The 12709-nt window shown below is 41.0% G+C and overlaps 1 protein-coding gene across 5 annotated transcripts in view; it reads right to left on the minus strand.

The window, feature by feature from the left end:
- The window catches only part of LOC133568224 (VPS9 domain-containing protein 1-like), a 90834-nt gene that overhangs the window by 38428 nt on the left and 39697 nt on the right, over positions 1-12709 (minus strand). For all 5 annotated transcript variants that reach the window (XM_061920019.1, XM_061920020.1, XM_061920021.1 and 2 more), the window contains exons 6-10: positions 12697-12709; positions 7589-7641; positions 6204-6291; positions 6021-6106; positions 2027-2172 (exon numbers count right to left, since the gene is read on the minus strand). The exon at positions 12697-12709 is cut by the window's right edge and continues 50 nt beyond it. In XM_061920019.1, the coding sequence (XP_061776003.1) occupies positions 2027-2172; positions 6021-6106; positions 6204-6291; positions 7589-7641; positions 12697-12709 (386 nt within the window). The remainder of the gene's footprint in view (positions 1-2026; positions 2173-6020; positions 6107-6203; positions 6292-7588; positions 7642-12696) is intronic.

Below are 12709 nucleotides of genomic sequence, written 5' to 3' on the forward strand. Positions count from 1 at the left end.
TTTTTATACCCAATCATGGCATCCCAATTAGCCTGCACACCTATAGGATGTTCCAAATAAGTGTTTGATGAGCATTCCTCAACTTTATCTGTATTCATTGCCACCTTTCCCAACTTCTTTGTCACGTGTTGCTGGCATCAAATTCTAGAGTTAATGATTATTTGCAAAAAAAAAATGTTGATCAGTTTGAACATCAAATGTGTTGTCTTTGTAGCATATTCAACTGAATATGGGTTGAAAATGATTTGCAAATCATTGTATTCCGTTTATATTTACATCCAACACAATTTCCCAACTCATATGGAAACGGGGTTTGTGTACACACACACACACACATACACACATATATATATATGTGTGTATGTATGTATATATACATATATATATATATATAAAAATATATATACCCTGAGCAGTACATGTGTTCCTTGTAGTATGCGCCTTTTGCGTATAATCACATTTTTTCACTTGTTTGCATGCAATGATCGCACTTTGCAATGGCATATTCATTTTGGTTAGCCCTTTGTCTTTTGTACATTTAACTTTATTATTGATTAATTATTTTTATTTTAAGTTTCATTTTAAAATGAAAGCCAAGTTCCCATACTGTTTGTTCAAAATAGAAAGTGCAGTAAAATATATTTTACCTAACAGTAAACAATCAATTTCAGTACTGATTAAAATAATCGTGATTATTAGTTTGGCCATAATGATGTAGCTCTACACATCACTTTTATTGGGAAGGCTGCAAATTTGCTTTTGTTATTTGACAACTACTATGTTTTGGAGTGTGGAGACAACTTGAGGTTGTTTAGAATAAAAACAGTACCCCTAAAGTTATGGCTTCCATCCTGTCTTCACACCTTCTTGTCTGTACTTTTTTTTTTTTTTTTTTTTTCTCGGCAATCTTCACATAAAACAAAGAACAACAACAAGAAAAGAAAAAAAAAATGAAAAAAAACACTCATTTGAGCAATGATTGAGCCGAAAGGGTGTAGGTTAAAGCAACGCTTATATAAACCTACCCCATCACAACAAGAACAAGGTTCAAAATAAATAAAATCTAAAACATGCTTCACTTATATTACTTTTTTTTTTTTAAACAATATATAAGCAACATATATGTAGCACACGTCTCATATACACAGTTTAACATTTAAATCAAACATATACATTTGTACACTTATATATATATATATATATATATATATATACATACAGACACATACACACATATATACATATATACACACACACACATACATATATATATATATATATATATATATATATATATATATATATATATATAAACATATATCATACATACACAATTCATTTAAATTCCATATAAAGTGGTGATATATACATTTTAATAGAACCTATATGTATAATTATGAAATCATAAATTGTATTCATATACATATATATTATTGTCTTTCTAAAACAATGTTTGCTCTTCTTTCTTATATTTACTAATGATAAATGATTTAAAAAGCTTTTTAAACTGGTTTATGTTGGTGCTGTGTTTTATTTCATCCTTTAAACAGTTCCATATTTTAACCCCTGCATCGGTGATGTCGTCCACAATGACACACGCAGATGAGATGTGTTGTCCTGGCTAGCATTAGCTTTGCAGTTTGTACGCAAACTTAGTCTGTGTTTCAAATAGTTGTTTAGTTTTTGAAGGGGCGTGTGAGTGTTTTGGGGTCAAGGGCACATGATTTCGCCATACAAAAATTCCTTATCCTCAAATTTCCCTCACATTTATGTCAATTTCTGTAATATTCCGCATTTTACAATAGATGTTTTGGTTTGAAAATTCCAAGATTGCGTTAATGCTAAAATAATAAGGTGCTACTTAAGTCGGTGACGCGTCTGTAACCGGGTCGCGTGCAACCACTGTATGGAAATATGATATCATCTGAATTTACGTGAATTCGCACTGGGTAGTATTGACACAATTCGAGTGGTCAATGAACCCCGGATTCCTGTGTAAAATGAGATCAGTCATAATAAACCCTACCTGGATGTACGGGGTTGTTACCGCTGTCGGATGGTCTCACTGCTAGTGCATGACTTGTTGCTAGTCCTTTACTGACAATCGGATACAGCCTGTTGTAGATGCGATATTGTTGTTTCTTCAGCAGCTTCACCACTGGATGATCAGAACTGCAGGAAGGAGACAAAGGACTTAAATAAGTATGTTGTTACATAAACTATGAGTAACAAGGGGTGAAATGAAAGCAAGTATTCAAACTTTTAATTACGTCACTGTTAGAGATGTCCGATATTATCGGCCGATAAATGCTTTGAAATGTAATATAGGAAAATATCGGTATCGGTTTCAAAATTATCGGTATCGGTTTCCAAACAAAAAATGTATTACTTTTTAAAACCCTGCTGTGAACTCGGACGTAGGAAGACGTACAGAGTGCCAATTAACCTTATTGGCACTGTCTTTGCGTGCCGACCCAATCACATAATACCTATGGCTTTTCACACACACACTAGTGAATGCCATCCATACTTGTCCAACAGTCATACGGGTCACACTGAGGTTGGCCGTGTAAACAACTTTAACACTGTTACAAATATGCGCCACACTGTGAACCCACACCAAACAAGAATGACAAACACATTTCGGGAGAACATTCGCATCGTAACACAACAGAACAAATACCCAGAACCCCTTGCAGCACTAACTCTTCCGGGACGCTACAATATACGACCCCCGCCACCCCCTACAACCTCCCCTACCTCAACCCCGCCCACCTCAACCTCCACATGCTCTCTCATCCCAAATTCAAAGCTGCTGTTTTGAGATATGTTAAAAAAAATAATGCACCTTGTGACTCCAATAATAAATATGGCATTGCGATGTTGGCATTTTTCCCATAACTTGAGTTGATTTATTTTGGAAAACCTTGTCACATTGTTTAATGGATCCAGCTGGGCATCACAACAAAACTAGGCATAATAATGTGTTAATTCCACGACTGCATATATCAGGGGACTCAAACATGCGGCCCGCGAGACGTTATTATGTGGCCCGCGCTTTGATAGGACAATATGATGTTGGCGCGGCCCGCGAGTTTAGTAAGAACGGCGCTTGCCAACGTCCCCAATTTTCCCGGGAGACCCCTGAATTTCAGGGCACCAATTCTCTCGAAGCCCCTGTCAATTTTTACCAGATCAACAATATTCAGGGAGTGCCATAATGGCACTGCCTTTAGCGCCCCCTACATCCTGAACTGACAGCGTGCAAGCCCAGTTGTATGTTGCATCTGGCCATGTGCGACACACGTGTTATTGCAAGATATATTTGATCAACAGCTACACACGTCACACTAAGGGTGGCCGTAAAAAAACTTTTAACACTGTTACAAATATGTGCCAGACGGTGAACCCACACCAAACAAGAATGACAAACACATTTTGGGAGAACATCCGCATCGTAACACAACATAAACACACAAGAACAATTACCCAGAATACCATGCAGACCTAACTCTTCCGGGCTACAATATACACACACGTGCTACCACCAACTCCCCACGCTCCCAACCTCCCTACTTGCGTTGGTTGAGGTGAACAAGTATGTTGCTAGGGCCGGAAAGTCATTCATAGAAGGTGAATTCATTAAAAAGTGCATGTTAGATTTTTTAAGAAATCTTTTCTCGCGGCCCAGCCTCACCCAGTTTATGCATCCAGTGGCCCCCAGGTAAATTGAGTTTGAGACCCCTGGTATATATCGATATCGGTTGATATCGGAATCGGTAATTAAGAGTTGGACAATATCGGAATATTGGATATTGGCAAAAAAGCTCTGTCCTTTATTTTATATTGATACACACTATTTTTTATATATACAAAATGCACTGTGGCATTACTTTATTAGAAGAGCACATATTTATTAATTAATTGAGACAACCCAGTGTTTCTGATACATTCATATGTGCTGCGCCACAATTATTTGGATTGCCAAACACAAAGAGTCAGTGTCCATTACCTGTAAACTCACCGCACATTTATGTGGAGCCCAGAAACCATTACAAATGTTTTTGGAAGCATATGTGTGTTAAGACGCACCCAGGTGTATAACATTTCTTGTTGCTAAATTAGGATTAAAAACATAACGTGTCACACATTTCAAATGACACAAACAAAAAAGGTCCATGACAACGTTCTCGAAAGCAAGCTGTTTGTCCCCAATGAACTGAGGTCTGAAGTCTTGCAGTGGGGACACTCATCTAAAATATTTTGTCATCCTGGCATGAGGCGCACTTGGTCTCTTCTTGGTCTCACAATGGCCGGCCTCAATTTTTCTCCGATGGGAAGAGACTTCAAGGACTTTGTTAACGCCTGCGCCGTTGGTGCCAGAGTTCAGGCCTCTAATCAGCCTCAAGCCGGTCTTTTCTATCCACTACCCATTCTGTCACAACCGTAGTCCCACATTGTATTGGATTTAATTTGTCCTTCTAGTTTCCGGGGGAAACTCTGTCATTCTCAATGTGGTCGACCGTTTTTTTTAGATGGCACACTTTATTCCGCTGTCTAAACTAGCTACATCCTTAGAAACTGCTCAACTATGGTTAAGCATGTTTTCCACATTCATGGTATTTTTCTGGACCTGGTCTTTGACAGGGGACCCCAATTCGCATCCCAAATATGGCATACTTTTTTTGCAAGTCATCGGGGGCCGCCCGGGTCATTTCGTCAAGATATTATCCCTAAACCAACAGCCAGACAGCGCGAGCTAACCCCGATCTGGAAGCGGCACTTCGCTGTGTATGCCACCGACTCTCTTCATCCTGGTCCTCCCACCTTCCTTGGGTGGAGGACGCTCACAATTCCCTCATCTTCTCGGCCACAGGTATGTCTCCTTTTAAAGTCGGCTACGGTTACCAGCTGCCTCTTTTTCCATCCCAGGAGTCAGAGATGGCAATCCCATCCGTCCACCAGCACATTAGCCAAGCTCATCAGGTGTGGCAGGAAACCGTAGGCTGGCGGATTGCCACAGGATACCAGTTACCACTTATCAACCTGGACAAGATGTCTGGCTGACGTCTCAGGACTTACCATTGGCCTCTCGAGGAAGTTTTCTTCCAGGCTTGTGGGGCCCTTCAAGATCACCCGCATCATCAGCCCTGCGGCAGTCAAACTCCAGATGCCTCCATACATCACGTTTTCAACCTCAAGCCGGGTAAAACCAGTCCGCTGTGCCCTTCTTCGACACCTCTTCCCACCGAGCCTACACGATGAAGGCCATTTTAGACTCCAGATGGCTGGGCCGGGGATTTCAGTATCTGGTCGATTGGGAAGGGTCCGGTCCTGAGGAATGCTCATGGGTCTCCAGCTTTTGTATCCTTGATCCGCCAGGGGTCACCTTATAGCGGGTAGTGTTACTGTCAGGAGAAATGCGGGGGTGCCAATGTCTGCGGTACGGCCGGGGCGCCGCCCATATCTTGGCTAAGGCGGCTGGCGGCTTAGCCGGTGGATCCTCCCGCTGCGGAACGTGCACAGCCCCGCTTCGCACAGCAGCCCAACAGACCCACCTTGTTCTAACATGCCAGAGGCTGTTTGCCTTGGAGATCTGCTTGAGATACGGGGTACATGGCAGTGGCAATTGATAAAATATTTTTAAAAAGTGGTCAAAATCAAATATGTGCTTTTGTGTTTACATTTCACTGACTAAATATGTGCTAGAATGGGTTCAACTTTTGTTCAGAATCAGCTATTTTCACGACAGCTGACAATACTTTCTTCTAATACATTCAGTGCATAGAGTGAGTTGTTCCACTGCAGCCAAACTAGACAATTATTGGATAAATGCTCAGCTTTGTCTTGCTGAGAGACCCAGAGTGTCTCTAGAGTGGGCTCGGTTTATAAGTTGGGGAAACCCTGAATACCTTTGTATGCAAGACTTGATTACAAGATTAAAACATTTCAAGTGGGCAAATAATAGAAATGGTAATTTTGCCCAAGATGCCACTTTAACCTCATGCTGTCTTGTTTACCTGAGCAGGCAGGAAATCAATTCAGTCACTAAAGCGACATCATCAGAATTCTCCCTCATGTTGGCTTTCCATTGCTTGGGCCAATCCTAAATAAAGAAGAAATAATTAAAAAGTGTGAAATACTTAGTTGTAAACTGTATTTCCCCTTGAAGGTTCATATTGCAGAAAATAAATCCAACTTACATGGTCTTGCTCGTACTCCAAAACATTGGTATAAAGAATTCGCTGCTCCTGCTCCTCTGGAGTCATTGCCCCGGAGGCTGCAAATCTCCTGACACACACACATCGATAAACTGTCTTAAAAATGCAAAACAAAAATTAACATAGTAAAAGAATATCGTACCAGAAATTTCCCAATTGTTTATTATACATCTATGTAGAAAAAAGTCAAGGTAAAATATGCCAAGGCCAATTTGAGAGGGTTAAAATTAAACGTCATAATCTAATTAAGGGGTCACCAACGCGGTGCCTGCGGGCACCAGGTAGCCCGTAAGGACCAGATGAGTAGCCCGCTGGCCTGTTCTAAAAATAGCTCAAATAGCAGCACTTACCAGTGAGCTGCCTCTATTTCTTTAATTTTATTCATTTACTAGTAAGCTGGTCTTGCTTTGCTTGACATTTTTAATTCTAAGAGAGACAAAACTCAAATAGAATTTGAAAATCCAAGAAAATATTTGTAAGACTTGGTCTTCACTTGTTTAAATAAATTCATTTATTTTTTTACTTTGCTTCTTATAACTTTCAGAAAGACAATTTTAGAGAAAAAATACAACCTTAAAAATGATTTAAGGATTTTTTAAACATATATACCTTTTTACCTTGTAAACTCCTTCCTTTTCTTTCCTGACAATTTTTTTGGTTGTTGTAAAAAATAGTAAATACATTTAATTAGTCCTGTGAAATCTTTCTTCAAACTTATAATTAAAATTCAAAAAAATTATTCTGGCAAATCTAGAAAATGTTTAGAATCAAATTTAAATCTTATTTCAAAGTCTTTTGAATTTCTTTTAAAATTTTTGTTCTAGAAAATCTAGAAGTAATAATGATTTGTCTTTGTTAGAAATATAGCTTGGTCCAATTTGTTATATATTCTAACAAAATGCAGATAGGAATTTAACCTAATTAAAACATGTCATCAAAATTCAAAAATTAATCTTAATCAGGAAAAATTACGAATGATGATCCATAAATTCTTTTTTTTATTTTTTCAAAAATATTCAAAATAGCTAGTTTTTCTCTTCTTTTTTTTGGTTGAATTTTGAATTTTAAAGAGTTGAGATTGAAGATAAACTATGTTTCAAAATTTTATTTTCATTTTTTTTCTGTTTTCTCTTCTTTTAAACCGTTCAATTAAGTGTTTTTTTTTTAATTGTTTTTATTTATTTATTTATTAAAGGTAAAATGGGCAAATTGGCTATTTCTGGCAACTTTTTTAAGTGTGTATCAAACTGGTAGCCCTTTGCATTAATCAGTACCCAAGAAGTAGCTCTTGGTTTCAAAAAGGTTGGTGACCTCTGATATAATTTGCATAATTTCCGTAAATTAATTTACAGGGTACCATGATTTACCTGTTGGCTTCTTCCTGCAACCGTAATCTTGTTTCCTCCATCTTCCGCTGGAGCTGGGTTACAAAAAGTGTTAAAGGAAAGCTCAATCAGAAGCCTCTGCGTCATGCAGTAACTCGTATCTGACTAGCATAGCTCGCCTGCTGGAGAATCACATAGCTAGATACAAATACAAAAAACACTTTTGCGACTGTGGAATCTAGATTGGACAAAATGCAGATCACAGTAACAAGCTCTTGATTTTTTGGAAAACAATGCTGAACGGTGTAACAACGCTAGACTAGCTGCGAAGGTTGAGAACTTTGAAAGCCACAGGAATAACATCCAAATAATTGGCCTTCCGGAGTTCACCCAAATACCCAGGCACTCAAGTTTTTTCTCTAACTTACGTGTTGAATTGTTTGGCGAGAAGACTCTTCAATGTCCCACCAAACTGGATTGTGCACACACGGCACTCATCAGTAAACCACAACGAGGGTCGTAGACACAGCCTGTAATCATCCGTCTCCATCGCTACCAGACTAAGGACCTGATACGGGCGGCATGTAAAAAAAAAGGTCCACTCCTTGGGACCCCTGTCCAGATTTTTGAAGACTACGCTACGGAGGTTGTTGAAGTATGCGGTAAATACTGAGCGGTCATGGCTAAACTGTACAACCGCCGTTCTTCGCTGGCCGCATGCAGATAACATTGGATGGTGGGGTAAAGAAGATATTCTCATTCCCCGTAAACCTTTGCAGCTAATTATCACAGGGCTGCCAAGTATGGGAATTTAGTGTCATTATGCTTTACAAAAATATGTGGCCTTTTTTTAACATAGTTTTGGCCTGTTTTAACATCGATTTGTACCTTAAGACTAATGTCCTCACCCCCAGTGGGTCTCCCTGCACTGTGGCCACTGTTCGATTGAATACCCTTTTACAGTAGTTCTCATTCCAAAGACTCTGTGGGTTCCTCTAGAGCGGTCCAAATTGACCCTTACAATGTCTGTAACTGACAGTTATGGGTCAGTTTGGTTCCATTTGTACACTCTCAGAGTTAAAACTATGACATTTTGAATTTTGAGAATCACTGCTTTGGAGGGGAGCTGTCATGCAAGGCCCTAACCACGACCCATCAGGAGCAAGGGTGACATGTCTTGCTCAAAGACACAACGGATGCGACGAGGTTGGTAGAAGGTGGGGATTAAACCAGCTACCCTCAGGTTGCTGGCACGGCCACTCTCCAAACCACGCCATGCCGGCCCCTGATATATCTATCATTCACAAGAAAGACAAGGACCTATCAAGCTTTTTGTCCTTTTGCCCAATTTTGCTCCTTTCTGTTGATGTTAAAATTTAAATTTAGGTCTAAACATCAAATCGTCCCCACATATCGCTACTTTCAGTAGATCTCCAGGCAATCTTACCACCTCGACCACTCTCTGGGCACGGCCACCGCTGCTGCCCACTGCCCCCCTCACCTCCCAGATCAAGGGTGATGGGTCAAATGCAGAGAATAATTTCGCCACAATTTGTGTGTGTGTGACAATCATTGGCATTTTAACTTTAACTCAGGACAATGTAATCGCTTTTTTCCTCTTTGATTGGCCGATTAAACATGATTTTCTTATACGAATCTTCACAACCTCCCCCTTTTAATGAGCTTCATTTACATTGTTTTTTTTTTCTCCATAAGTTAGATAGAATTCTATTCACTCGCTAAAGACCTCTGCTCCAATATTTCAAAAAGCTCTTATTGACAACACCTGATACTGCCGCCATCCTCTCTTGCCTGTCTGGCTGCACCCAGTAGACGGTACAAGTGCACGCCCAGGCCGACACCTGATAAGCCAACCAACATGACGACAAACGAAAACGAAGCCGGCAATTCCGCCAGCCTCGTTAACCAGCACGCGCATGCGGCGCCACAAACCACAAAAGTGGGTATGGTTTTTAGCGGCAGGAACTGAGAGACTAGTCCGCATAGAGGGAAAAATTAAATTACAGAAACTTCCTGGATGAAAACCAAAGGTTCCCATCCATTCTGAAAGAGCTTGAGAGGTGCTGCAAAGAGGAATGGGCAAAACTGCCAAGAGACAGGTGTCCCAAGCTTGACTTGCTGCCAAAGGTGCATCAACAAAGCATTGAGCAAAGGGTCTGGATACTTGTACATGTAATTTTTGAGTTTTTTATTTTAATACAGTAAAATACATAATTGTTATTCAGGTGTACTGGAGATGAGGCTACGCCGGATAGTCGAACCTCGGCTTCAGGAAGAACAGTGTGGTTTTCGTCCTGGTTGTGGAACTGTGGACCAGCTCTATACTCTCGGCAGGTTTCTTGAGGGTGCATGGGAGTTTGCCCAACCAGTCTACATGTCAGGGTTTCCCACACATTAATCTATTTGTGGCAGCCCGCCACAAAAGAATTACGGCCACCACAAATGAAATAAAATTTTTAAAAAAATTTATTCTTTTTTCTCGGCTTTTGACTCACTCGACCACTCATAAAAGCAATGGGACTCTGTCTGTGAATGGCGCTTGTAGTTACATATTATATAAATATGTAAATATTATATAAGTATGTATATAAATATGTACATAAAGTGTTGTAATTATATTCCAACTCCGCATTCTTCTTGGTCATCGCCGCCGCCGCTGCCATCCCGCCAAACCCCCCCCACCCGCCGCCCGACCACACCACCACAAATAGATGCCTGACCTGTGGGAAACACTGCATGTGCTTTGTGGACTTGAAGAAAGCATTCGACCGTGTCCCTCGGGAAGTCCTGTGGGGAGAGCTCAGAGAGTATGGGGTATCGGACTGTCTTATTGTGGCGGTCTGCTCCCTGTACGATCAGTGTCAGACCTTGGTCAGCATTGCCGGCAGTGAGTCGGACACATTTCCAGTGAGGTTTGGACTCCGCCAAGGCTGTCCTTTGTCACCGATTCTGTTCATAACTTTTATGGACAGAATTTCTAGGCGCAGTCAAGGCGTTGAGGGGTTCCGGTTTGGTGGCCGAGGGATTAGGTCTCTGCTTTTTGCAGATGATGTGGTCCTGATGGCTTCATCTGGCCAAGATCTTCAGCTCTCACTGGATCGGTTCGCAGCCGAGTGTGAAGCGACCGGAATGAGAATCAGCACCTCCAAGTCCGAGTCCATGGTTCTCGCCCGGAAAAGGGTGGAGTCCCATCTCCGGGTTGGGGAGGAGACCCTGCCCCAAGTGGAGGAGTTCAAGTACCTAGGAGTCTTGTTCACGAGTGGGGGAAGAGTCGATCGTGAGATCGACAGGCGGATCGGGGCGGCGGCTTCAGTAATGCGGACGTTGTACCGATCCATTGTGGTGAAGAAGGAGCTGAGCCGGAAGGCAAAGCTCTCAAATTACAGGTCGATCTACGTTCCCATCCTCACCTATGGTCATGAGCTTTGGGTCATGACCGAAAGGATAAGATCACGGGTACAAGCGGCCAAAATGAGTTTCCTCCGTAATGTGGCGGGACTTTCCCTTAGGGATAGGTTGAGAAGCTCTGCCATCCAAGAGGAGCTCAAAGTAAAGCCGCTGCTCCTCCACATCGAGAGGAGCCAGATGAGGTGGTTCGGGTATCTGGTCAGGATGTCACCCGAACGGCTCCCTAGGGAGGTGTTTATGGCACGTCCAACCGATAGGAGGCCACAGGGAAGACCCAGGACACATTGGGAAGACTATTTCTCCCGGCTGGTCTGGGTACCCCGCCTTCCGCCCGATTGTAGCTGAGATAGGCGCCAGCGCCCCCCGCGACCCCGAAAGGGAATAAGCGGTAGAAAATGGATGGATGGATGGTCTGGGAACGCCTCGGGATCCCCCGGGAAGAGCTAGACGAAGTGGCTAGGGAGAGGGAAGTCTGGGCTTCCCTGCTTAGGCTGCTGCCCCCGTGACCCAACCTCGGATAAGCGGAGGAAGATGGAAGGATGGATGGATTTTAACACATTTGCAAAAATGTCAACAATTCTATTTTTTTCTCTCAAGATGGGGTGTACATGAATGAGAAATAAAATTGATTTTAGCAAATGGCTGGAATGACATAAAGAGTGAACCATTTAAAGGGGTCTGAATACTCTCCGTGCACACTGTATAAGGACAGTGACACTGAGTTTTTGAATGTTTCTGAGGGGAAATAACAATGTTGACTGCAGCCTGAATGCACTTTATGTCTTGAACTCACTAAAAAAAAAAATAATAAAATAAAAAATTTTTAAAAAAGTTCAATTAGCCAATAGGATATTATACGTAAGTTTAAATTTTGTTGGGCAGTCTGTGGAAAAGAATGTTGATAGGTTGAAAACACTACACATACATCATAAATAGATTCTCTGTAAAAAAAAAAGTTTTGGGGATTTTATAGGGCTGTTTGGATACGACTTTTTCTCTTCCGCTAAAATACATTTATTTAAGGCTTGAGTATTAGCCGATTTACATTATACATACTTGTAGAATTTTGGAAAAGGTATGCTCAATTGAGGATAATGGTAAGTACGTAAACAGTCATCAATTAATTATCAACCAATTCAAATGGACTTATACGGTCTTTAAGTTGAAGTGGAGTGGTAATTGTTTTAGGCGACACATATACGGTACAATAATTCATGATGTAAAATCAAGCTCATGATGCAGTATGTCGACTGATGCAGACACTGTTGTTTCAAGATACTTTCTAAAATGCTTCTGCCTTGGAGACTAGTATGTGTAAGAAATATGCAACTAGAATTATTTGTTCCTTGTTTATATTGACAAATGTGCTGTTTTAGTCGACAATATTTTTCAATGAATGACACTTATCTTATATGTCTGACCTGTGTGCTATTGTGTGCTTAGCTGTTGTGTAGCTGCCAAGTCCCAGTACCCTACAGCCTACCATGTTTACCTTTTGTATATGACTTGACGAAAACACAATGAAAAACAAACTTTGTGTGCTTTTTGGAGGCCGTTTAGGTGTTAACTGGCTGTCCATCTTAGTAAAAAATACACAGCCGGATTGATGCTGCAGACTAATCTCTCATCCGAGTTGCATCCCCCCACAAACACAAGGTCTTGCAGAAAAAAAATGGTTTAGGAAGGTTAAATATGGCATTAAATTGGGGCTGAAAGGATACTGCCTCTTGCCTT

The sequence above is a fragment of the Nerophis ophidion genome, linkage group LG14, assembly GCF_033978795.1.
Source record: "Nerophis ophidion isolate RoL-2023_Sa linkage group LG14, RoL_Noph_v1.0, whole genome shotgun sequence".
NCBI lineage: Eukaryota > Metazoa > Chordata > Actinopteri > Syngnathiformes > Syngnathidae > Nerophis > Nerophis ophidion.